This window comes from Hyaena hyaena, unplaced genomic scaffold (genome assembly GCF_003009895.1).
Source record: "Hyaena hyaena isolate Hyena2069 unplaced genomic scaffold, ASM300989v1 scaffold_406, whole genome shotgun sequence".
In the NCBI taxonomy this organism is placed as follows: Eukaryota; Metazoa; Chordata; class Mammalia; order Carnivora; family Hyaenidae; genus Hyaena; species Hyaena hyaena.
The window spans coordinates 251,975-278,790 of NW_024081038.1; the positions used below are offsets into that span (position 1 = coordinate 251,975).

At 55.4% G+C, this 26,816-nt stretch overlaps 1 protein-coding gene across 2 annotated transcripts in view; it reads left to right on the forward strand.

Annotated features, from left to right (window-relative positions):
* Positions 1-26,816, forward strand: part of PDE2A (phosphodiesterase 2A) — a 93,277-nt gene that overhangs the window by 26,739 nt on the left and 39,722 nt on the right. Inside the window, exons 1-2 of one of the 2 annotated variants that reach the window (XM_039252063.1) lie at positions 1,141-1,214; positions 12,377-12,438. In XM_039252063.1, the coding sequence (XP_039107994.1) occupies positions 1,196-1,214; positions 12,377-12,438 (81 nt within the window). In that variant the 5' untranslated portion in view covers positions 1,141-1,195. Of the gene's footprint in view, positions 1-1,140; positions 1,215-12,376; positions 12,439-26,816 lie in introns of those variants that run through there. The other variant, XM_039252062.1, reaches the window with a different exon arrangement.

The following is a 26,816-nucleotide window of genomic DNA, read 5'->3' on the forward strand; positions in this document are numbered from 1 at the left end:
GGAGGGGATCTGACCAAGGCCAAGCAGCAAGTCGCAGGCAAAGGCCAGACATGATCCAAAGCGCACCCTCTAGTCCAGACATGTCCTACCACGCCAGCGGATCTCATGCTAAATGAGGCGAGGAACAAGGTGGGTCCAGGCAGGGAGCTGGCCCAGGTGACCCTTCCTCCCTCCGCCGGCCCCCCACTTCCCTCGCCCCGCGGATGGCAAATAGGCCCAGGCTGCGCTGCCCGCAAAAGGACAGCAGGGGGCGTAGAAGCGTCACGGCTGCCGCAGGCGCCTGAGCACAGAGGCCGCTCTGCGGAGAATTGCGCTCCGGACGCGCGGGTCCCACCGCCGAACTGTGGACTGTGTGGCCCTGGGGCCTGCACCTTCTCCGGCTTCCGGGGACGCCAACGCAGACCTGCCTGCCCAGTGCCGGGGGCCCGGCGCCCCTACCCCGCACTCAGGAGTGGTGCGCCTGTCCGTGTGTGCGCTCGTGTGTCCGTGCGCACGTGGCCCCCGCACAGATTGGCTCCTGCCCCAGGCCTGTCCGTCGCTGGGCGACCTCTAAAATTCTCCCCGACTTCCCCGTTTCTCCTGAAGAGGAGTCAGCCCGCGGCTCCTTGCATCAAGTCAGCGGCCCCTTGCTCCCTATCCCCCGCCTCCCCGCCCCTCCCATCGCTGCGCTGGTCTCCGGCTTGGAGCTCTGGCCCGGCCCCAGGACTTTATAAACGGGGTAGAGGATGTGATCTGGCAAGAGAGGGGTTCTGAGAGGCAAGGTAGCGACAGTAGGGGTGAAGGGCCAGAGGAGGAAGCGGAGGCTGAGAACCGGCTACCTGGTGGGTGATCCTAATAGCGGACAAGCTGGAAGAGTCTTGAGAGAAGGGAGGTGAGAGCTGGGGAGGGGGGCGCCCGGGGGTTCGCAGGTCAGACTAGCGGAGAGGTGTAGCCCGCCGTGGCGGGAGGGTAGGCGGGGCTGCGCGGTCGGGGGCGGGGAGTGGGCGGGCCGGGGCGGGGCCGGGGCGGACCCTCGCGCGGACCCGGCGGAGCTGTCGCGGACGCGCTGACCGAGCGCAGTGGCCGGGCCGGCGGGCGGGCGGGCGGCTGCGAGCATGGTCCTGGTGTTGCACCACATCCTCATCGCTGTTGTCCAATTCCTCAGGCGGGGCCAGCAGGTCTTCCTCAAGCCGGACGAGCCGCCGCCGCCGCAGCCATGCGCCGACAGCCTGCAGGTAGGGGGGCCCCCAGTGCTGGGCAAGAGGACCGGGCGTCGGGCGAGCGCCCGGCTGGGTCCTCCACGGAGAGTGCAGGCGCCGGCTCCGTGGTCCACTCTGCCCCTGAACCCTCCTCAAGGTGGGGCCCCCTCCCCTAGTTCTGAATTCCAGTCCTGTCCTGGGACTGCAGCCCATACCTAGAGCCCTTAAATCCCCAGCTCACAGTCGAAACCTCACCCCAGACCCCTTTCGGATCCGGGACTCCACTCCAAGCACGGAACTCCAGGTCCACAGTAGGGCCCCAGTCCCCACTGAGAGCTCTTTAAACTGGAACCCCTTGCCTTCCAGATCAGGTGATGACCCCTGCCCAAATCCCCCGAACACCCACTATATATTTCAGACTCTGGGTACACCCATAACACCTGAACCCCCAGCTGTCAGCCAGGACCTACCTCAGTGCTGAAGCCACATCCCAGCCCCTGAACCTCTACTCCACAGCTTCATCTGTGCCCCCACCCAAATTCCCACTCAAACATCTGGACTTTGGTCCTCACCTGGGACCCTACCCCAGGATCCAAGAGCAGCTTTTCCTCATAGCTTGTCTCCTTTTCTGCAGGACCCCCTCCCACCTGCTTCCTGCTTTCCTTTCCTCCCTCACTCCTGTATAGGAGGTCCCCTAGTCTTTTAGGGGTCTCACCCTCTCCTCTTGTTTCTTTCCAGGTGTGGTGGTCCCACTTTATTCTCTGGTTTCTCCCCTGGCTTCTCTGAGTCTTTCTGGGCCTCCTCTCTCTCTGCCCCTCCATGTCTCTCTTTTGGTCCCTTTTGCCATGTTCACCTCTCCCAGTCTGTCCCCCTGTTCAGACTGGGCCCCCTATTGCCCCCCCCCATTTCTTTAGGTCTCTCTCTTTGTTCTAGGGTCTCACTCTGTGATCATCCCCTCCTCTTATATCTGCCTCTGCTTTCCAGTGAGGAAGGGGCAGGCTCAGAGTGCTGGGCTGGTGTCCGCAGGACCTCCACCTGCCCCATGTTGTCAGGCATGGCATGGTGTGGGCGCTGATAGAAGGGACTAAACATGGAGGGCACAGCCCTTGGGCGGTGCCCAGGGATCTAAGGTAGATGGGGATTGTGCAGTGCCACTGGGGTTCATAACTTGTAAACCCCCCATCCCCACTGTCCTGGTCTTGACTGGGGGCAGCTGGGGGTGTGGGATGGGGGAGAGGAGAATAGACTGCAATCTGGTGTCAGTTACCTGTGGTGGGAGGGTTCCAAGGCTGGGTATATGTGTTTGTGTAGGATAGGCCACATTGCATGTTGGGTGTGCCTTGTGTGTGATCATGTGTGATGTGTCATGTAATGTGTGTGGCACCACCAGGGGGATTATTTGGGGGATTTGTGAGGGCTTATGGTGATTGTGAAGATTGTGGGTGTATGTCGTTGCATGCCATGTGCGGCTAGGAAGGCTGTGCTGTGAGTGTGGAGTGGTTGCTGTATGCATCAGTGTTGTATGTGTAGGGGACACATGTGTATGTGGTGTGTCTGTCTCTGTGGGGTGGAGTTGTTGTAGGGGCAGCCCGCACGGGGGATTGTGTGTGTGGTTGCGTATGTTATCGGCTGTTATGTGTAGCCCGGAAGAGCCACTGTGGGGGCCTGATGAAGGGTTTCATTGGACGTAGTGGTGGAGGCGAGTGGGCGCAGGGGAGCTGTGTGTGCCCGAGTGTGCTTGCGGCCTCAGTGGCTTAGACTTGCTGTGGTACATCCTGGGCTTCCTTGGGAAATGTTAGGACCTGTGCGTTGGTGTTTGAGTGTCATGGATGTTTTTGCAACTCTGGGTAGGGGAGAGTGCAGCCACCGGGGCCAAGGAGTCCCAGGCAAGGGGCTGGTTGACTAAGTGTGTACATGTGTGTGTGTGCCCACGTGCACTCAGTGGGAGGAGGCAACATGCAGGCAGGATTGTCTATGCTGAAGGGCTGTGTGTGGCTACAAATGTGTGACAATAGGTGTGCACATTATCTATGCCGGGTGTGTCTTGTCTAGATAGTGTGTGTGTTGAATTTAATTGGCGGTGTGTGTGTGTGTGTGCCTGTGGTTGGGGAGGTGAGTGCAGGGTGCATGAGGTACATGGTGGGAGGTGCGTGTGTGGTGTGAAGTGTGGGTGTGTGAGCTGTGTGACTTTTCAGTGTGATGCGTGGATTATGTGATCTTTTCTCCCTGTGAGCTGTTTACGTGCGGTGTGCGGTGAGGAGTGTGGAAAGGGTGTCCAGTGAGTTAGTGATGTGTGTGAGGGGTGAAACAGCGTTAAGGGCCGTGGAATGTGCTGCAGGGGGTAAGGAAGTGTGTGCATACGGTGCATGGGGCCGGCCATGTTTAGGGTGTGGGGTGTACAGCAGGTGTCCCATAAATGTTTGTGGAAGGATATGTGTGTGCAGGGAGGGCTTGGCTGCCATCTTGTCCTTGCTTCCCTCTCAGTTAAGTCCCCAGAGATGCCCAGTGACTTTCTCTCATGGCCCACCCCAAGCTAAGCTGCCTCTACCCTTTGCCCTTCATCCTCCTCAGTTTGACCAAGGCCTTTGTCTTGGGTTTCCGGCAGAGCAGGCGCTGGACAGGCAGGCAGCGGGTGATGTCGTGGTCTGGGAACCTTTGTTCTTTTCCTCTCAGTCTGTGTCGTGTTTTGGGCTGGGATTTGGAGGAGGGCGGGGAGAGGATGCACGTGTTGTAGGGTCACTGTGTTTACTACCACCTCACAATGCTCCCCAGCGGGGAGGGGTGTGAACACAGCCCATGAGGCCTGGGTGGTATCCCCAGTGGTGCCTTCTTGGCTCAAGAGTGGGCTTGGGTCAGGCATGAGGGCTTAGTCCCATGGGTGGTCCCGTGCCCCTTCTGGCTCATGTGTCTCCAGGATGCTGAGAAGCCAGGCGCCCTCTTCTGCATGCCAGCCTGTCCCTCTTCCCTCTTCTGTGTGGCCCTCAGGGAGTGTCCCTCCTGGGCTGGGGGTCAACCAGGAAGACCTCAATCTGTCTCCTTTTGTTGACCTCACATCTGATAGGAGGAAGAGTCCCTGTCTTCACAGAGACACTTATCTGAGAAAGGAAGCCTGGTCATACTTTGGAGACCCTCTAGTCTAATAGGGGAGATGCCAGTCAGGAAGAGGACCCAGGCCACACCCTCCAGAGGAAGCGATGGGGAAACCTTAGTGGGCAGCCTGCTGACAGGTATTTGGGAGCGTGAAAGGCCAGGGCTCCTGACAGTTGGAGGGCACAGAGACTACCAGAGTCAGTTTGAGGAGGTAGCTGCAGGCAGTACCTCAGCATCGCCTTCCAAAAGGCTCTCTGTGGTGAGTGGGCTTAATAAGCTGGGCCCTGACAACGGGGGTGTTGAGTAGGCAGAGAAATGTGGCCTGGGGCCGAGGAATATTCTCAACTGGAAAATTCAGCTGAAAAAACAGGTCTTGACGGCATCTGATCCTTCTCAAGCAATACTGTCTAGTCTTGGATGGCCATCCCTGGGCCTCCAGTCTTCTCAAACTTTCACGTCACCTCTTCCCATCCCCTTGTCTTTGGCCAGAATGATCATCATCGTTGTCATCATCTTTTAGGTAGCTCTTTCCAGATTCCAACCTCCTTTCACAGAAGTCTCATTTAACAGATCGACTCATTCGCTTCTCTAAAGCATTTACTGTGCACCTGCTATGCACCAGGCAGGCACTAAAGTGCTGGGGTCACAGCAGTGGCCAGACAGGCTTCCTGGGGCTCCCACATCCTGTGTCTGAGAAAACCCATCTTCCCAGCCTGGCCACACTGTCAGCCCCCCTAGGCCCGGGGCACATGACCCTCCCTCCTGTGTTACTCCGGCCTGATGTCCACTTGGTTCTATGAGGCTCCAGGTGTGCATCCTATGGTGGGCTCTGGCTCCCACCAGAATGCAAGCTCCTCAGGAACTGGGCCAGGTCTGCCCATCCCACGTGTCCTGAGCTGGGCTAGGCACAGTCCAGATGGCCACATTGATCATCAGATGTCCATATACCCTTGGGGGGTTGGCAGTCCCTGTTCTGTCTAGAGAAACTGAGGCCCAGAGCAGGGAGGGGATTTTAGGCAGCCTCCTTCTCAGACCCTCCTATTACCAGTGTTCCCAGACACCAGAGAGGTCAGGTGACTTGTCCAGGTTTCACAGCAAGGTGACAGGACCCAACAATTCTCTCTTTCCCAGAAAGCAGCTCTACTGGTCAGCAGGCTGGACTCCAGCCCCAGCACCATGCTGCTCCCTGGCTGGCCTCCGTGCCGCCTGTGGCGGGTGAACGATTATTAATGGCCCCCCTGGCAAGGAGACAGGAAACGTTTCCCAGCCACAGCTGGGGACATTCTCCCTGCCAGCCCCAGCCAGCCATGCCCACCCTGGCCCTGGTGTCAGCACGGATGTTATCTCCATTCTGCCCCGGCCTTCCTCGCTCCTCCTGCCCATCCGCCCCCTGCATCCTTTTCCTCTCAGGGTCAAAGGACAAGAAGAGACAGAGCTTTATGTTCCACATCTCTGTCCCACCACTTTCTCCAACTTGATTCATTTCCACCTTCTTCCCTGTCCCAGACCAGCCAGAAGCAGCCTCCTGCTGGAAGCCTTCTCTGAATGCACTGTTAGGCCCTCCAGCATCCCTGGCCTGGGCCATGGCCACTGAATTGCCCTCCCTACAGACTTTGCTCCCACTCTGATGACCCTAAGTCTGGGCTGGGGACTTCCTGTGGCCTGTCCTCAATTGCTGTCTTAAGACTGACACTTGAAAAGGTCACTTGAGTGGCTCAGTCGGCTAAACTTCCAACTTAGGCTCAGGTCATGATCTCATGGTCCATGAGTTCGAGCCCCGTGTCGGGCAATGCGCTGACAGCTCAGAGCCTGGAGTCTGCTTCAGATTCCTTGTCTCCCTCTCTGTCTGCTCCTCCCCTGCTCGTGTTCTGTCTCTCTGTCTCTAGAAAATGAGTAAACGTTAAAAAATTAAAAAAAAAAAAAAAAACACCAAAAAGACTGACACTTGGAGGATCCTCCCAGATGCCTCCTCCAAGAAGTCCCCAGCCCAACCCAGGGACTCTCACTTATCCCAAGCACCCCAGCCTGCCTGTCCATGCCACACACTGTGTACTGTCAGGCCTTCCCAAGTAGACATTTAGTGACTACCTACTACGTGCCCAACAGAGCGGGGAGGTAGAGGTGAGCACAGTGTGTGCTTTAAAGCTCTGCCACACACTCCCCCCTGTCCGAATAGCCATGTGTCTGTGTCATGGCAGGTAGGCAGACCCAGCTACCAGGGTTGATGCAGGCCAGGTAATGGGATGGTGGAGGAAGGACAGACAAAGACTGATGCTGGTAGGTGGTGTGGGGAGGGCAGTGCTGGAGGAGGCCATGGTGGGACAAAGCAGCAACCCCTGATTCAGCCCAGAGTCGGGGATGGGGGGGAGGGGCAAGTTAGGGAGCTTCCAGGAGGAGACATATCTAATCTGAGAGATAAGGGATGAACTAGGAGAAAGTTCTGGACAGAGAGAACGAGTTAATAGCAAAAGTGAAAGTTTGCTGGCGACAGACGGAGGGAAGTGTGGTTCTGCAGTTCTGTGTAGCCGGATCCTGGACTGCCAGGGTGGCTGAGTCCCAGGGTGGGATCTGGTGTGTGTGTGTGTGTGTGAAGCTAGTGACAAGGCTGGTGATGTTTGCAGAGGCCAACTTGTATAGGACTTTCAAGTGAAGGGATGTGTGGACTTTTTCCAGAAGGAACTGGCCTCGAGGTGGGGAATTGAAAGTGGGGCAGGGACTGCTCAGACTTGCTTGTTAGGAAGCCTCCTGGACCATGATTGAAGAGCACATGGAAGGGGGGCAGCGGGAGGCTGGGCTGGCCTTGCCAGAGGTGCAGTGTGGTCCAGAGAAGGGCGATGAGACCTGGGCAGGAAGATGCCAGGATGGGGGTGGGAGGGGAGACAGACCTGCGATGGGCATAGGAGGGAGCTGCTCACCTGTGGAGGCAGAGAGAGAATGCCTCCCTGGCATCTGGTTGGGCTCCTGAGGGAAGGCAGGGCTGAGGGCAGATGCCTGGGCCTGTGTCAGGGTCCTCTAAGTACTGAAAGGTCTCCAGAAGGTCTCCCGGGTCAGGGGTCAGGAGCTTGGAGGCTCAGGAGACCTGCCCCCCTCTGAGCAGCTTGGGGACTCAGGAACTGCCCTGGGCAAAGAGTGTTCAGAATTCAAAAATTAAAACAATCTGTGAAACATAATATTTAATAAAATTCAAATCCAAAACTGTATGAGCACATTCCAAAATGAGTTAAAATGTAAATTTATGAAAAAGCCAAACATACTTGATGGTTCTAATATCAACTGTAGTTCTCATTTGCTTTCCTGCACTTTGGATCTGACCCCCTGAAGCTGCTGCCTCAGGGGTGGCGAGAGCACCCCACCCCCCGCCCCCGGGCTTCCAGCCTTGGGTTCAAGGCACCTCCTCTGGGGAAACTGCCCTCTGGCTGGTAGCTTCAGGTGGCAAGTATTTTGCTTTTCCTGTCCTCCACCCTGATGGACATCTGTGGCCCCATCTGTGGTTGTCTTTATTTAGGGGGCCCAGATACAGACCTAGAGGAGGGAAGGGTGAGAAAGTTGTGCCCAGATTGGAGGATGGTAAGAGATATGGTGGCGCTGAGAGATATGGTAGTGGTGGCATCAGCTACAGCACCCAGTGGGGTGGGGTGGAAGCGCAGGAGGACTTGAGGAGCACCAGGAGGGGGCATGAGGGAAAGTGAGCAAAGACCACAGAGCGGCACCACTCTGCCATAAGCATAGCTATTTCCTAATGTAGAAGTGACACCATTTCTGGAACACTCGAACGTTGTGGTCCCATTTTGCCATCTCGGGGCTGGGCATTGCTTGGCTTGCACTCTCTGGTCATTTTGCACGAGGCCATTTTCTGGGCTGCGTTTTCTCACCTGGAAAAGGAGGAAGTAGCAGTCTGTATCTCCAAGGAGTGTATGAGCGCTAGCTCTGGGGCTGCATGACTCTAGGAATCCGGCATTGTCAGTTTGTGGGCTTCTAGCCTTCCACGACTCTTAGCTCCCAGACAGAGCTGCATGCAAGCTGGGCTGTGTGACTCCGACATTCTGCGACTTGAAGTTGCTGAGACTCCAGGAGCCGAATAGGCGGGCATTCTGTGAATCGAGGATTCTAGGATTTGATGATTTGATGATTCAATGATTCTAAATGGGGCTGCTGGGAAGAGCTGCAACTACCTTACTTGTTAATGTCAATGTTAGGTTATTAAAAACATAAGGAGAAGCTATGGAAACAGCTCAGGATGGAGGGTGGCCCCCACCCCCAGTGAGGGAGGGGAGGAGGGACTGAGCCAGTGTTGGGGGGCGGGGGAACCAGACCCTCTCTGCCTGGGTCACATGGGCAGACTCTTCTGCCACAACAGAAGTGGTGTCTGTGCATGTGTGAGACCTGCTACTCCCTAAGCTTGCAGGATAAGGGGTCATTTCCTTCACCCCCCTGCCTCCATTCTTCAACTCTTTCGGATCATGGCAGAGGGAGGAGTGCCCTTTCCTCCCAGCCACTCAGGTCTCTGGGCAGAAATGTTGACAGACAGAGGAGGAAAGAGAGGCCTGCTCACCACCTACCCCCCTTCCCTACCACCCCTGGCCTGAGAGGGAAAACAGGACATGAACACTTCCTGGACACGGACATGGAAATGCACAAACCCTTGCTTGTGAGGGCCCCAAGTACAAAGGGCCTCTGACTAGGGCAGAGGCCAGGACAGCCAGAGGAGCAGTGTGGGCTAATGACCCATCAGCACCCCTTGAGCACAGGCCAAGGAGGGAGGACTCTGCCCGTGCCCTGGAGGTGGCTGTGAGAAGGGCTTAAGGAAGGGAGACCCCAGGCCAAGGCACCTGGAGAGAGATGACCGGTGGGTGCTTCATTTTGGTGCAGGCTGGGCGGCTTGATGCCTCTTGGCTTCTGCACTTGTCTCAGCACCTGTGCCAGAGTTGGGGGTGGTCCCCTAGACAGGAGAGAAGGATCTTTGGCCTCTAGAGAGCTCTCTCCGGCTGGGTCTCTCAGAAGCCTGGTGCCACTGCGGGAGTCCCAGCCTGGTGGGCTCACAGATCAGGTGACTAGGAGCTGGCCCAGGTTTCACAGCAGAGCAGGACCTGAAACCCAGTTTCCTGTTTCCCAGTGCTGGGTGCTCCTCATTGTCTGCAGCTTCCCCCTTTCCCCTATGACACCTGGGGAACAGGAGCTGAGGCGGGACTCCTGTTAGGGGGTGGAGCCCTTGTCTGTCGCTCCTCCATCTTTCTCCTCCCACAGGCCAGAAGGCAGGTAGGGTGGCGACAGCTGCTCTGCTCGCTGCCATCCTCAAAGTTCCATTGTCTACCATATCCTTACTTGGCCCTAGGATAGGGTCCCCAACTACCCGACCCATAGTGAGCCTCCTGGGCTGTCCTGTGTCTTCACTTAGGCTCTCTCCCCACCCTGCAGGTCTCCATCTCTGGCTGTCTGTGTGTCAGCCTCTCTCTAAGATCGTTAATTAGATGGGCCCTAGGAGATCATCGAGTCCCAGGCTTTTATTCTTCAGATGAGGAAAGTAGCACAGAAAGGGAAGGTCCTATGCTGGGCTGTGTCACGGAAGCACACTGCCCTCGGTGTCAGGCGGCTAGCGTGAGAACTGAGGTCATAACCCACAGCGGGCTTCTCTCTTCAGCCCTGAGCTGTCATCCCTCTTCTTTGCCCAGACTACTCTCTTGTCTTCCACTGTGCCTGCTGCCTAGCTGACCCCTTCCTTGGGCAGAACCTGCTCTTGGGGACATAGACTGGAGTTCAGGACTCCATGACTGGATGACACCCATGCTCACATGGACACACAGACACATGCAGGTGCATACATGAGTACATTTAAGTCCCAAGTGAAAACCTATATCTCATAGTTAGGAGGCTGTTCTGGAATCTGGTGTTCTCTTCTTGTGAGGCACCACACACCTCCTCTAGGAAGCCCTCCAGGACCTCTCTGCAGATTGTCTCCATCTCACTAGCCTCTTTATGACAGCTGGGTTCTTTGATCCTAGGTTCCTCCTCTGTGACTCCAAGGTCATGGGTGAGTCTCCTCCTAGCCCTAAAGCCCCCCCTTCAGTGTCCCTTCCTTCTGTCTCCAGGAGGGGCTTAGCTTCCTGTGGCTGGGTGGGGAGAGCCCTGAAGTCCCCAGAGGACAGTGGGACAATAGGGAGGCGGTGACAGATGAGACATTGTGTCTTCTCCAAAGCAGGCTCCACCCTACCCTAACCTCCTAGCTGGTATCTAGGCACAGCCCTGGCTTGTGGACCCCTGAGGACGAGGGTCCTGGTCTGACCCCACAGCCTTGACCTGTCAGCATAGAGGTCAGAGAATCAGAACCACGACCCCACTCAGCGGTTAGCTAACTGGAGATTGTGAAGTTCAGGTCCCCAGGGCGCCAGCAGCATAATAATGGGTGCTGCAGACTCAGGAGGGGTGAGCCAGACTGCCCTGTGGGCAGTTGTAGGCAGGGGTGTGGTGAACGGTGAGGCTGGGTGGGATTTTGGAGGAGCTGTGAGTGCCTAGCTGAGACTCCCCCTTTGCAGCCTCCCTTCCCCGTGGTGGCAGCTGGTGCTGGGGAGCCAGAGAGCGGGGCCTCTCCAGGGAGATGTAGAGAGGTGGGAGGGTATTTGGAGAATCACAACTAGCACTGCTTCCTGTCATGGGAGGGAGAGAGGCTGGCCCAGGGTAGTATAGTGGGTGGACCATCGGAGGCCTGGGTAGAAAAGAAGGCTGAGGCCTGTGGACAAAAGGGATGGGCTTGGGGTTAGGTATTTAGCTCGGCCCTTGTCATTTCCTCTGCCGGACATGGCTGGGTTAGCAGGGTCATCGCACAGAGGGAAGGAACAGGCTGGGACCAATGCCCTATAGTAGACTCACGCATATGGGTGACCTAGTCACACCCTGGGCTGCAGTCAGTCCCCCACCAACCCCTGCCGTGCGGCCACAGTCACCCAGGGAGATGGCCCTATCTAGACCACAGCTCCACATGCAGACCCAGGCTTCCTGGGTGACACTCGGGTGCAGCCATAGGCATGGCTGAGTCGGGAGATCCCATAGGACACAGGGACATGTGGGACAGACAGACACAGCCACGCCACAAGCAGCCACATGCCAGGTGAAGCTCCTATCACCCCTATGGTGACACAAGGAGAGCCATAAATTCCAGCAGTCAATGGGTGGGCGACCAGGGCCTGGGAAGGAAGAGGGGACACCAGGCAGGGAATGCAGAGCTCCCCCCATGCCAGACTGTGCCTTCCCCCCAGCTCGCTGAGCACCCAAGGCTGTTTATTTCCTAGCAGAGATGGGTGTCTCATCCCTCTTCCCCTCCCCGTCCCCACCACACGCTTCCAAAGCTGCCAAATCAAATCAGCCCCTGCGCCCGCGCCAGGCTGGCATGGCGGCCAGCAGCTGACTGGAAGGAAGCCAGGCTCAGAATATCCCGCCGCCTGTGCCTGTCCAATGCTCGGGTGTGCTTGTTGAGTGGGGGTGGGGAGGGGCAGCCAGGCCCTGGGCAGTGCCTTCGAGAGGCTGGGGTTTCTGGAGGCCACCTAGGTGGTAGGCTTCTGGAGAATGAGTGAGCTGAGCAGCTCCCTGGTGTGTCTGCCAGCTCTATGAGGAGCCATGGCACATGGATGGGGGTGGGGGTTCAACTAGAGCTCAGATGACTAGGCACCAGGCTGGGGTTGGGGATATAATCATCACAGCGACTCCAGCTGGGAACCCAGCCCCATGGCTGTGTGAGCTAGATATTACAAACCCCACTTTATAGATGGGGAAACTGAGGATTAGAGAGGGGTAGTGAAGTTCCCTGGAGAGAAGCAGAAGTGGAGGGGGCATCAGACAGGGTAAGAATGTGGTTATTCCCCTGCTGAGAGGCCCTGGCTGAAAGAAAGAGCTCGACTCTCTTCCCAGAGAATACACCAGAGTCAGAGGTGTCCACTTGAAATAGGGAGCAAGAAGGGAGTGTAAGGGGAGAAATCAGGCAAGGCTTCCTGGAGGAGGCCACTTGCAAAGAGGTGGCCCTGGGCCTTCTGGGGACTGGGGTGGGGGGAGAGGGGCAGACTGGGAAGAAGGGGAGAAGGCCCGGCAAGCCTCAGCCCCTGGCCTTCTTGTCTCTGCAGCCGGCCGGGACATCCTTGCACAGAAGCCAGTCCCCCCAGGGAGTAGAGACGCCCGACTGGAGGTGAGAGCTCAGCGGAGGAGGGATGGGTGGGCTTGGAGGGGTGGGGACACAGACTGGGGGTCAGTCTGAGCATTGTCCCCACCCCTGGGAGGACTGGGAGGCTGGAGCGAGTCCCAGCCCTGCCCCCACCAGCCGAGGGTCACCCCACACCAAGATCACCTTCCCTGCCCTATTCTTGCCTGGAGTTCTCTCCCATTGAGGATTCATCCTCCTCCCAAGTCACTGGGGAATCATTTCAGACTCCTCTCCACCCTCACCCAATGATTTGTGTTTTCTGAATTCCCCTCCTCCTCTCCACTCCTACTGCCTGCCCCGGTCCAGGACTGGTCATTTGTCCCCTGGATGGCTCACTGGCTCACTGCTTTCAGTGGCTCCACTCTCCATGTGGCTGCCAGGAGGCTCTTTCTAACATGCATACCTGAATTTGTCACTTTTCTGCTCAAAAATCAATGCTTCCCATCCTCCAGCTCCCTCTGCAGCCCCACCAGGCTACAGCCAGCCCCCTGTTTATCCATCCTGCCTCCTCAAAACCACTCCTGCCACTCTCTTCTCCCTCAGCTTCCCAAATCTTTCTGGGCTCAGCTCTAGCCTCCCCTCCTCCGGGAAGCCCTCCCTGCCCCTCGTGCTTCCTCCCCTGAGCTCTCCTGCCCAGTCCAACGAGGGCATTCTGGTGTCTGTGCCATTAGCATCGTATTTTCTCCATCATATGACTCTGTAGGTCTTCCCCTCTGAACTGTGAGCTCCTTAGCCTGGGAACTGTGCCTTTTTCATTCCTGAGTCTCCCACCACCTTCCGAAGGGTGCCTGGTGAGGGCTCAGTGTGTGCGTTTCCTTTGATATGAGGGATGTCATCCGCAGCCCTGACAATGCCTTTGGGGTGCCTTGTAGGACTATTCAGGGCTCAGAGGGGCCTTGAGCAGCAGAAATGGGGTGGGCTACAGACTGTGAAGAGTGGCATAGAGGAAGGTTGTGTGTAACATCAGACCAAGCAACAAGACCAGCATGAGCCTTCTCTTGTGCCCGGGCCTGGCTGAGAGAAAGGGGAGGCTCCTCTGTGTCAGAAGCCTTGGACACACTTCCTTGTTCAATCCTCATAACCTCCCCGCCGCCCCCCCCCGCCCATGAAACAGCAGCTGTTATCATTCTCCTTTGAGGAAGCTGAGATGCAGTGGGGTTACACAGTGAGCAAATGGGGTAGATCTGAGTGTGGATCCCAGATGTGTCTCATGGTCGACGCTTGCTCTCTCCCTGCCCTCTGGTAAGATGGGAAAGGAGACGCTCACACATGGCCGGGTGCACAGCAAGGCCCCGCATGGACTCATTGCAGGAACCCAGGGGCCAAGCCCTGTGACTGTCCCTGCAGCTGGGAGTTGGGAAAGGGAGAGAGGAGGGGGCACCTAGAAAATCATTATTAATTTATTTATGATCATGGCATTCCCCATGGGCAGGGGCTCCCCCCAGAGCTGGGACAGATGGTGTTCCTGGGAGCCAGCAGTGTCTCAGCAGTCACTGCCACCTGCCAGGAAAGCCTGGATTTGTCATCCTCCCAGGAAGCCATGGGGGGAGAGGGCTTCGGAGAAGATGAGACCCGCCTTGGTGATAGGAGCTAGGCCCCAAGGGAAGGAGCCAGGTGCAGGCTCTGGTTTATACCTCTGTGTACCACCCCTTTGCCTAGACCTGGGCGCAGATCCCTATAAGGGCAAGCCCCACCCCCCCCACCTCCCCATCCCCCCGACCCCCGTCTGGCCACACCAGTCCTTTGCAGGAGGCATCTCTGGATCATATCCAATTGATCCTTTTGCTTTTGTTCTGTCTCCACCTTTACTTTGTCTGGGTCCTGCTGCCTCCTCCCTCGGATGGAGAGTCTTAGGCTGGGAGCCCCTCAGCTCTGTCCTGTCCCCCAACCCCACATTCACCCTGAAGATGGTAGCTGTCTGCCTGGCCTCTTGGCAGAGCCTGCTCTATCTCTGGGCTCACTTAGCACCCCATCCCAAGTGTCTAGGCCCATGCTCAGCTCTGCTGGGAGAGTGTCAGGTGCTCCCCAACATAAAAAGGACAGGACTGGAGAGACCAGAGACCCTAGGATGTGGCTTATACTATAGGGACAGCAGATGGGAAAGAGGGAAGAGGGATGGGATGACTGAGAAGGAGCCCCTCCCCCTCCTCCCATCAGGGTGGAAGCTGGAGAGACAAGGCCTCATCTGGTAGACTGACTGTGGGTCAGACGGGCATGAGTCCAAGTCCCAGTTGCACCCCTTTCTAGGTGTGTGAGCTTGGGCCTGTCCCTCAGCCAGCCGAGCATCAGTTTCTTCACCTGTCAAAGGGGATGGGAAGATCCATCCTTATTGGACGTAACCATGGCAGAGCTGCTGGAGCAAGTTACAGAGTATGTGGGAGGTGCCTGGCCCAGGCCTGGCCCACACCAGGTCCTGAGATGGAGCACCCTCCCTGCTTCCACGAGGGTGAGATCCTTGGAGCCGGGCCTAGGCTGACAGGGTGCACGCTGGGACTGGGCCAGGGTTAATGGAGGTTCTGAGGGCACGGCACGTTCTCCTGGCACCGGCAGCATGACAGCCAGGGGAGCAGGCCTGCCAGCACCCATCTCCATGGCGGGCATCTGTTCAGCACACCCTCTTGGGATGGCTCCTGGCCCCTGTGCCAGCCGGCCGGCTTGGGGGAGGGCCCTTCAGGCCCAGCCTGGAATCCTCCTTTAGGGCCAGGGCTATTGCTCTCTGGATGGAGGTGGTGCAAGTAGTGAACTGAACACATTGGTTTCATCCCCTCTCTGTGCTGGTTCTCGGGGCCCAGACAGAGACCTGGGAGCCGTAGATAGGGCACAAGCTGGGGGAGGGGCGGCGAGGCAGACAGGGACAGTGGCACAGGTGTCCACGCTAAGCAGGCTAATGCTCTGCCCAGCACTGGCTCGTCTGTTGCTGCTGGGCCCCTCATGTCTACCCCCTTGCTACCGGACACAGACACGGCAGTGCTTATTACTCCCCAGGCCACCCGCTCTTCCTGGCCTCCCTGCCTTTGTCTGCACTGACCCCTTTCTCTAGAATGTCTTTCCCTTTTTCCTCTGCCTACTCCCTTTTTAAGCCTCAGATTAGAGGTCACCTCTTCTGTGGAGTCCTCTCAGATTGCTCCCTCCACTCAGGTCAAGTCAGTCTCCCCTCTTTCCTGTGCACTCACAGCTCCCAAGCTTCCCTGAGCTTACAGATGTGTAACTTGTTAGCCCATGTGGTTATATATCCTTTCCCACATACTTGTAAACACATGGGGAATAGGAACCAAGGCTGAGTCTCCTTTGTCTCTCCTGGGCCCACATGGGACCTGGCAAGGCCTGGTACATAGTAGGTGCTCAATCCATAGTTCTTGATTAAATGAGAATGGTTGTGTGATGTGTTGTAGTAGTTCCAAGAAAGGGGCAATTGCTGGATTGGGGGGAGTCTTGGAGACATCCTGGAGGAGGTGGCCTTGGAACTTTGAAGGATGAGGAGCGTGAAGGCCATGGACTAATGAAGCCAAAGATCAGCTAGATAGTCAGAGAGGTCCATGTGGCCAGCTTTTGAGTAAACCACATGAGGACTACAGGGCCCAGCCCAGGACTGGGAACAAGCAGATCGAGAGCCTGAAACAAAGACTCAGCCCCAGAGGGGGCTGCAGGTGCTGGCTTGATGCCAAGAAGCTGGATTCAAAAATCTCTCTGCCCCTGGGCCCTGGACTGAGGAATGCTTGGTCCCAGAGTGTGGGGTGAGGCTGAGGCCACCAATGGTGAGTCAGTGGGCCCAGTGTGGTAGGCTAGTGACATACAGGGATAGAGATGGGGCTATACAGGAGCTGGGGTGATCCGGTAAGGTAAGATTGCCATGGGGGCTGAGAAAGTCTTCACAAATGAGAGGAGCCGCTCGTGCCAGGCTGTGTGGGCAGGATGCCCTAGGTTTCCGTGAGAGAAGGCCTGGCATGTCAGTGGAGTGCAGGCAGTGGGCAGGGAGCACCGGGATGAGGCTGGAAGGGCTGCTTTCCAGCAGGCAACACTCTCTGGCCTGTTTAAAATTCTTCAGTGAGTGCTTCTGACTGGCAGATGTGCCAGCCTCCTCCTGGATTCTGCACGTCAGGATTAAGTGGCCTCAGTGATGCCCTGTGGCCCGAAGGGAGTTGCCTCCAGCTAGTTGGCCATAGCATCTGGCATCTATAGGGGCCCTGAGGCCCTGCCATCTGTCCATGCCCACTTGTTGGATTGCACAGGCTCAGGCTGTGCAGGGATTTGGGGCCAGGGAGGTGGTCTCAGCTGCTGCCCAGCCTGTCTCTCTCTCTCTGTCTGTCCATCCATTTGTCCACACCCCAGCCCAAACAAGGACCAGGTGGAGATGTGCAGGCACAGGTCCTGCAATCAGAGAAGCCTGGTATCTGAAGGAGGAGGCATCAGGTACCTGGGATTTACACCCAGAAAAGACTCAGCTCAGACTGTGCTGGGCATTAGGCAGGCCAAGGCCCAGGGACGTCCAGCCCCCTTGAAGGCTTGGAATGGAGGCTCAGAGAGAGGCGGAGACTGGCTCAGAGGCACACAGCAGGTCTGAGGCAGTGTTGGGGGTAGATGCTGTGAGCCCCAGGACAGGTTCCTCAGGCGGGCCCCTCCCCCACCACCCTGCCTGGTCCTTGGCTGTAAACACTGAGAGAACAAGTTCCGTTTCCCGGGAAATATTTATCTCAGGCCGTGTGGGGAGCGTGTGCTGGCCTCCCCGTGTCCTTCCTGCAGGCTGGCCTGGGGCGGGAGGTGAGGGGGCCTGGCAGCCGAGGGGAGCAGTCAGCGGGGCTTGAAGGCAGGGCCAGGAAGGGAGTGGCCCGAGGCTCCTCTTGGAGTCAGAATCTAAATGCTGGAATGGGGGAGGGGGGAAGGCTAGGAGAGAAGCCTGCCTCTCCCACAAATCCCACAACATAACTTGCCTCTCTCCCATGTTCTTGTCTTCATCCCTGGCAGCCCTGTCTCCTCTTGGTTCCTACCTCCAAGCATTTGCTCAGGTCTGGTGCCCCCACCTCAGATGCATTTTCTTCCTTGTTCTCATATTTGCCAGCTCTCAGCTGGCTTCCCTCTGGGAGGGATACCCTGATTCTCTAACCCCTAAGCTTTTGTCCTCCCCTTCCTCCTTCTGCCTTTCTCTTCTGGCTCCCAGCAGCTTCAGACTGAGCCCCATAGACCAATGTAGACAGCCTCTTCCAGACGGCCCAAGAGTCCCCTTCCTGGGCATCCGGGAATGGGACGGGACCCAGAGGCCACCTCCTTTCAGTAGAAGGAGCTTGAGCCCAGGCACGTAGAGAATCCAGGTTGATTGAATGGGGGAAAATCCCGTGGGGCCCAGCCAGAATGATGGGGGGGCAGGAGGCACAGGGTTCCCACGGGGAGCCCTTGGGCTTTGGGCTGTGTATCCCAGGCTGGGCCTGGCCTGACTGGGACCCTGACAACAGGAAATCCTTGAAGGAACAAGCAGTGGCTCAGGACTCTGAACACAACAACAGGAAACAGCCTTGACATGGGGCAGCAGCCCTGGTGACTGTGCCCAGTGGGGTGGGGTGGGCAGAAGCTTATGGGACCCAGGGTGACACTGAGATTTTGATTGTGGGGCTGTGCATATTCTACTGAATATGTGACGCTGAGCTTATGATGTTATGTGTTATTAAGTATGTGACCTCAATCTTGGGATACTGTGTGGACAGCAAGTGAGTCACTGAGTGTGACACTGAGCGTGTGACACCGAAGGATACCAAATGTGTGACACCACTTGTCAAAGACTGTGAGACAGTGGATGTGCCACCAAGTGTGTGACACTGTGATACTGTGTGATATTGACTGTGTGATGCTAAGTGATACCAAGTTTGTGACACTGAAGCTGTGACAACATAAGGTTCAAATGTGTAAACACAGATGAATGACATTGTGCAATGACAGGTGTGGTCCTTGTGGCTCAAGCGTCTGACACTGAACTGTGGAACCAAGTGTGTACCCCAAGCATATACCGTAGTGAGGCTGAGTGTGCAACCAAGGGTGTCACATGGAGTGACACTAGGTGTGTGAAAACCTGTGTGTGATGCTGTGTGATTCTAAGTCCGAGGGTGAATGTGTGATAATGTGAAATGTGGCCACATGACACTGTGTGACGCAGTCACAGGAAGACTCCAGCGGGGTCAGGCGGGAAAGTGACACAGTCCAGTGCCTGATTTTGAGATTGCTATAGCTGTAGAGTGTTAGTGGGGGCAGGGGGCAGTTGGAGGGTAAGTCAGGGGCAGAGAGGAAGTGAGCAGACAAACTGGAGGCCGTGGCAGCCACCCAGGCAGGAGATAGTGGTGCCCAGGCTAGGGGGATGGCAGATGAGTTGCAGAGAAACAGAGGAACTTTGGAGATATATGGGAGGTTGCAATGACAGAACTTGCTGATGAATGCGAGGATGAGCCCGAGGGAGAAGTAGAGGGTGGCTTCCAGTTTCTGGTTTGAGGAACCAAATAACGGATAGTAGAGTCGCTACTGAGATGAGTGAAGAATAGTGGGAGATCAAGGTTAGGGGCATGAGAGAGGGCAAGGAGGAAGAAATGAAGAGATCTGGTTTGGACGTAAGTCAAACACCCAGATGAATGTGTCCAGTGGGTGGCAGAGGCCAGGCTGGGGATATATTTGGGAGGCAGTAGGTGTGGCTAGGATGACCTTGGGAGAGAGCTCAAGGAGAGTAGAGGTGAGGACCAAGGACTGAGCCTCCACCCCAAACCTGCAGACTCCATCAACTAGAGGACTGGGGGTGGGGTGGGGGGGAGCACCAAGTAGACAGAGGAGTGGCCAAGGGGTGGAGGATACTGAGAGTGTGGAGAAGTGGGAGGGGAGAGGACTGACAGGGAGGGATATGACTGTGCTGTCAGGTGAGGGAGACAGGGAGACACTGCTGGACTGGGTCCGGGCATTAGTCAGCCTGACAGGAACCAAGTCAGTGACAGGGTGGGCCCCGAAGCCAGCAGGCCTGGGTGAGTGCTGAGTTGAGCATGAAGACAGAGCATAGTCAACACTTTGGAGACCTTGGGCTCTAAGGAATATGAAGGGGTGTGGTGACTGGAAAAGGTGTGAGGTCCATGGAAAGTAAACTTTTTAAATTATGGAATAGTTGAGAACATGCAATAAGTAGAGAGAATAAGACAATAGACTTGCCATGTACTCATCACCCAAATCTAACAGTTACCAAGATTTGGGCACATTTAGTACATCTATCCCTCCCCACACCCACCTTTTTTTTTTCCATTTTTCTTTCTTGAAGTATTTTATTTTTTTGTTTTTAATTCTGAAATATATATAACATAAAGTTTACTCTTTTTTTAAAAGTCTTTTGTTGTTGTATTTTGCTTTGTTTTGCTTGTTTGTTTTTAAGAGAGAGAGAGCATGGGTGGGGAAGAGGCAGAGAGAGAGGAAGACACAGAATCCAAAACAGGCTCCATGCTCTGAGCTGTCAGCACAGAGCCCGAGTCGGGGCTTGAACTCGTAAACCGCGAGATCATGACCCGAGCCAAAATCGGCCTTTTAACCAACGGAGCTACCCAGGCGCCCCATAAAATTTATCATCTTATTTAGTGTATCCTTTAGTAGTGTTAAGTATGTTCACACTGATGTGCATCCATTCTCTGGAACTTTTTCATCTTGAAAAACTGAAACTTATACCCTTTAAACAACTCCCTATCCCCTCAGGCCCTGGAAACCACCATTCTGCTTTCTGTCTATGAGTTTGGCTACTCTAGGCACCTCAGATATGTGGAATCATACAGTATTTGTCTTTTTGTGACTGGCTTATTTCACTCAACATAATGTCCTCAAGGTTCGTCCATGCGGTAGCATATGTCAGAATTGCCTTCCTTTCTGAGGCTAAATGATATTCTATTGTGTGTATATGCCACATTTTGTTTATCCATTCACCCACTGCATTGGACACTTGTGTTGCTTCCACCTCTCGGCTGTTGTGAGTAGTGCTGCTGTGAGCATGGGTGTACAAGTATCTCTTCAGGATCCTGCTTTCAGTTCTTTTAGATACATACCCAGAAGTGAAATTGTTGGATCATATGGTAATTTTTATTTTTAATTTTTGAGGAACCACCATACTGTTTTCCAGAACAGCTGTGCCATTTTTTTAAAACATTCATTTATTTTTGAGAGACAGAGACAGAGCACAAGCTGGGGAGGGGCAGAGAGAGAGGGGGACACAGAAACTGAAGCAGGCTCCAGGCTCTAGGCTGTCAGCACAGAGCCCAATGCAGAGCTTGAACTCATGGACTGTGAGATCATGACCTGAACTGAAGTCAGATGCTTAACAGACTAAGCCACCGAGGCGCCCCAGCCATACCATTTTATAATCCCACCAACAGTGTACTAGGGTTCTAATTTCTCCACATCCTCGCCAACACTTCTTTCTCTTTCCTTTCCTTTCCTATCCTATCCTATCCTGTCCTGTCCTGTCCTGTCCTGTCCTTTCCTTTCGCCTCTTTCTTTCTTTTTTAAAAAATGTTTTTAATGTTTATTTACTTCAGAGAGAGAAACAGACAGACAGAGTCAAGCGGGGGAGGGACAGAGAGAGGGGGAGACACAGAATCCGAAGCAGGCTTCAGGCTCTGAGCTGTCAGCACAGAGCCCGATGCAGGGCTCAAATTCACAAACCGTGAGATCATGACCTGAGCTACCCAGGCACCCCATTCTTTATTTTGATAGAGATAGAGCACAAGTCGGGGAGGGGCAGAGAAGGGAGACAGAATCCTAAGCAGGCTCTGCACTGTCAATGTGTGCAGGGCTCAAACTCAGGAACCAGATCATGATCTAAGCTGAAACCAATTAAAAGTCAGACACTTATCCGACTGAGCCACCGAGGTACCCATCTTTCTTTCTTCCTTCCTTCCTTCCTTCTCTCTGTCCCATCTTAATAGGTGGAAGACTGGGGAAAGGTCGTGTCTTACTGTGGTTTTGATCTACGTTTCCCTAATGATTAGTGATGTTAAACATCTTTCCATGTGCTTGTTGACCATTTGTATATCTTCTTTAGAGGAATGTCTATTCAAGTACTCTGCCCATTTTTGAATCAGGTTATTTATTTTGTGGTTGAGTTGTAGGACTTCTTTATATATTCTGGATATTACCCCCTAATCAGATACATGGTTTGCAAATATTTCCTCTCATCCTGTAGGTTGCTTTGCTGAAGTATTTTAAGGCAAATCTCAGACATGATGTCATTTCACCAAAGGTGGATTTTTTTTTTAAATGTCAGAAGGTCCCAGATGATGCTGAAATGTGACTGTGCAACATAGAGCCAGCTTGGAAGTGTGTGTGTGACCTTAGATGAGGGTGACACTGTGCAGCATTGGGAACATGGTATATGACACTGAGGATGGGCCACACTGAGTGAGGGTACAGTGATAGTTTCACTGTGAGTGGCCCTGGGATGCTCAGTGGTGTGTGACACTGTAGAAACCATGGAATTGTCTGTGAATCACTGAGTATGTGAGACATACTGAAAGTGAAAAGTGATGGTGGTCCTGTCTCTGTGTGTCATCCTGGGGTGATGAGTGTGACACAGAACAGGACACCACACGGGAGTGAAAGGGTCATGAGTGTGCTGTGGCCAAGGGGAGTGTGTGTGATCCATGTGGGATCAGCCCCAGCCTCAGCTGCTGGCCATCAGAGAGAGGACAGACATCATAGTGTGGACAAGGAGAGATGTCCTATATGGACAGAAATGCTGTCCGGGCCAAGTGTGAGCTGGTATGAGGCCTCCCCTGTTCTCCAAACTCCCTAGGAAGGCTTCCCTGAGGCAGGATGGTAGCAGTTCCGCAGGAAGAACAGGTACCAGTTAAGAGCAAGAGCTGTGGTGTCAGACAGTCCTGTCTGGCTCCGACATTTAGCAAGTCATTTTATGTCTTGAGCCTCAATCCCCTCACATATAAAATGCAGCTGTTGGGAGGATGACATGAAGCAGTGCTTTAAATGAATGCAGTACCTGGAACTAAGCAGTCGCTCAGTGGTCCCCAGGGGAGCACCGCTCCTCATGTCCTGTGCCCAGGCACCTAGTGATCCTGCACTTATGGGTGTGCACAGCAGGTGTGCTGAATGAGTGATGTCCTGTCCTCCTGTGCCCACGGTCCTCCCCGCCCCTTCCTTGCTCCTCTGTCTCCTGCTTAGTGCTGCCAGCCTGCCCCCTGCATCTCGCCCCCCAACTCCCCCAGCTCCTGTGTCCTCACCCACTGTCAGCCTCCAGCCCAGACTCCTGCAGCCTCATTCAATTAGGCCGATGCAATTTTCTCAAGAAAAAATCCCATAATTTGCTTAATCGCCCGAGTAGGGGATCTGGCCCTGGGTGGGGATGGGCAGGAGGTCTACACCAACAGCTGAGGGCACAGGTGTAGTTGTGCCTGTCTCTCAGCACCCCCGCCTCCTCCCTTGGACTCCATTCAGTAGCCAACAGAGTCCAAAGCTTGGGTCTCCCCAACTGCACCTCTACAGAGGTCCTGAGATGGGAGCTTGGCCTGACTAGGTTCGCTTGTGTCGCTGGGAGGGTCCCCGACCATCTCCATGTCTGTCACCCTCTCCGATAATGGAAGCTGGGCTGAGGGTGGGGGTGTCTCTGAGCATCTGGCCAGCCTTGCTGGTCTTTGCCAGCCAGGTCCAGTCAGTCCCCCTTGCGGCTTCCATAAGGCCTTCTTTTGGGCTTTGGAGAGGGAAGGCTGGTCAAGGGGACAGAGCCCCAGGGGAAGGGGAGGGAGTGGGCATCCTCAGAGCCTCAACTGGAACATGGCCACCCCAGTTGCAGAGTCAGAGACCCTTTAGTCCCAGGCGGCACACCTGGAGGACGGGCTGAGGAAAGGTGGCTGCTGTTTTTTGGCCACTTGCAGGGCCCCTGCCTCTCACCTCATGCCTTGTACACAGAGGTGGGGCGGTGCTGACACCAAGCCGGTCCTCATCCACTGATCCATGCCCCTCAGAGCTGCATCTGCCCAGAGAGTTGGGGTCACCTCTTTCTAACTTGCACAGAAGTGGCCTCACCCCCTGCTGGGAGCAGGCTTAGGCAGGCTTTTATGGGACCGTTCAGTCCTCTCAGCAGCTCTGGCAGAAGATGCCACCCTATAGATGGGAAAACTGAACCCAGGAAGGTGAAAAGACTGGCCCAGTGCCACACAGGTGACATGTGGCAGGGTAGGGAAGTGAGCCCTGGTCTGGCATGAATGGTGGAAGCAGTGATGGGGGTGCACGGAGGCAGAGAATCAGACCCCTCACAAGTGCAGACCCCAACCCTCTCTGTCATACACTCATTCAGAGACCAAAGCAGCCACACACTCACTGGGCACAGGCAGGCTCACATGACACATGCATGGACACAGGCCGCAACGTACACCCATGCATGCAGATGGCTCCTCAGGCACAGACGTGGATGCGGGGGTGCTCACACGTTCACACTCACACACACTGCCTCACAGAATCATAGATCCATGTGCTTTCACACAGACATTCTCCTAGTGACCCATGGGGCAGAGTCTGTGGTGGTCACACGGTGGGTGACAGGGACATGCATGATGAACGACTAATGGGCAGGCCACACACCTGCTTATGTCACTGGCAAAGTGGGAGCTGCCCACAAAGTGAAAGAAAAAAATTAGTTTTTTTTTTTAAGTTTATTTATTTATTTTGAGAGAGAGAGAGGGAGAGACAGTGAGTATGAGCGGGGAACGGGCAGACAGGAGAATCCCAAGCAGCTTCTGCTCTGAGCCTAGAGCCTGATGTGGGGCTTGAACTCCCAGCCATGAGATCATAGAGCTGAAACCAAGAGTCAGATGCTTAGTGGACTGAGCCACCCAGGCACCCCAAGAAAAGATTAGTTTTTATGAGTATATACAAAATTTCACAATCAGAAAAATCACACAAAAACGATTTTAATTTTTTTTCCTCAAGATAAAATTAATATAAAGTCAGGGGTAGGGGCTCATCATCTTTTTAGGTTTTTGGATCACTAAAGGACCTGCGCACAGTCCCAGGAGATCTGGGCTCACGTGTTTACCCAGGCCTGGGCTGTGTGTGCATGTGTGTGCACACGTACTGGCATACCCTCTTGGTGGCTCCCGGATTCTTGGGATGTGAGAAGAGACAGTAGAAGTTCCAGAGACTCCGGATGTTTGTTTTCTGGCTTCCTGGGCCCTCCAAAGGCAAATAGCTTTGGATGCCAGCTTGCCTGCCTGGGAGGGGGCGGGGGAAGGGTGGGTGGGTTGTGGGGAAGTGCCTGCTTCTGCCTTTAGAGCCCCGCTGGCTGGGGCCTTGTGAGACGATTCAGAGTGACTGAGGCCCATGGCCTGTGGCCAGCTTTCCATGAGCTTGCAGGCCCATCATCTCCCCTCTCTGGGGCTCAATTTCCCCATCTGAGAAATGGAGGCAGGGAGGAGGTGAGACTGGATGGGCTTCACCTTGGAGACTGATATTGAGAGAGACATTCCAGGACTAGGGTGCAGAAGAGAAAACTAAAGCTGGGGACAGGAGATGGAAGGGCCAGTAGGCTCCAGGATTCAGGGCGGGGCATGGGGGCCCCAGAGCTTGCACTGTTTCCCCACCAATCTCTCCTTCCCTGGAGAAGGGCTGCACCTCTGAGCCTGCATCTGCTTGGGGGGCTCCTGTGGCCCAGCCCTTGTTGAGTTGCTGAGGGGAGCAGGGTGGGCTGGTGGGGACGAGTTGTGAGCAGAGTAGAACTGGGTGGGGCCTCGAAGGACGTGAGGGGGAAGAGAGGCCTGGAGGTGGAGGGACTTAGGGGTGGAGGGAGTAAGTTTGGAGAGCTGGGTAGAAGCTAGAGCCTGGGAACCGGTAGGAGCAAGCAGTGGCCCCATTATGAGATGCTGAGCACTTGATAAATAGCTCCCAACAGGCCTGGGAGCTCAGAGCCTATCCTGGGCCCAGAAGCCATGGCAGTATTATGCAAGGGAAGGGAAGAATACAGTCAGGTTCCCGTTTTAAGGAAGCTCTGAAGCACCGTGGGTAAGGCCCTGGGCAACTCAGAAAGGCCGTGGACAGTAGATGGGAGCCCAGAGGCAGGGGCATGCCTGAGATGAACCCAGCCCAGAAGATTCCTCACTCCAACCCCTAATAAAGAAGAGCTATTTTTAGGAACAATGAAAGTGCTCACACATTCCTGCAGGGGCAGGGGAAGGAAGGGGGTGGGCAGAAGCCAGTGCAGAGGGAGAGGGCTAACACCCGTCTTCCCTCCAACTCTGACTTTGTCTTCAGGGTCTCCCCCTCAGTGGCTGGGGAGGCTTTATAATCCTGCCAGCCCTGCCTCCCCAGCCCTGTCCCCTGGGTCCCCTCCTCACTCTGTGTCTGTCCCTCTGCCTCTGAACTTGTCTCAGTTCTAGTGTCTTTCTCATACCCCCTCACTGGGCCCCCCCCGGGGATCTGGGGAACAGCTGGGCTGGGCCAGGCCCTGAAGAGTGAGCCAGATACAGTCATGGGACCAGCAGTGAGGCTGTGGGAGAAGCACATACCAGAGAACAGACAGACAGTAAGAGGGACAGACACAGGGAGAAGCACATACCAGAGAACAGACAGACAGTAAGAGGGACAGACACAGAGAGCCTGGGGAGGCTGGAGGCAGGGAAGGAGCCTAGGAAAGAATCAGGGAGAGCCCCAAGGCAGTCCTCAATGGCGGTGGCAACTGCTCTGTGTCCCACTCTCTGACTTGTCCCAGAGGAGAGCTCTGCCAGGCTCACCCTCTCTCCACCTCCCACCAGCATCCTGCCTCCACAGTCCCGCACTAACCCTGTATGCCAGGCTGATGCCACCCAGGACTTACCTCCCCCTCCGGGCACCGCGTCTGCCACAGGAGAGATGAGAAACCTTGCCTCTGGCCTAGATGAAGACACCCAGCCCCACCCCACATTTGAGAGGGGCTCAGCTCATCCTAAGTAGGGACCTGGAGGGGCCCCAAAGGCAAACAGTGCCCAGAAGGGAGGGAGCCTAGTGTGTCTTGAAGTCCCTGAGGTGGGGCATGGATCTCCTGACTCCATGTGAGGCCCTGGGCAAGTCCTTTCTTGCTTCCCCTAGCCCTAGGCTACCCCCATCAAGTTGGGGATTAGGCTCCTTGAGGCCTAGGGCCCTCTAAGCACTGGTCCTGCAAGAATTCTCAGGAGGCCTGGGAGGAGGACAGTGACCCACCCAGGAAGGCTGCCTGGAGGAGGTGACCTCAGTCATGAAAGAAGGTGACAGCGATAGTGGTCCTCTCAGGGAAGAGCCCCTCCATCCTGACCTGCTGTCCCCAGCCCCATCTGCACTGGGAGATGGTCCTGAAGCATAGAGGATATTCTGGCCCATGGAGTTGCCTTAGAGAGGTTTCCAAAAGC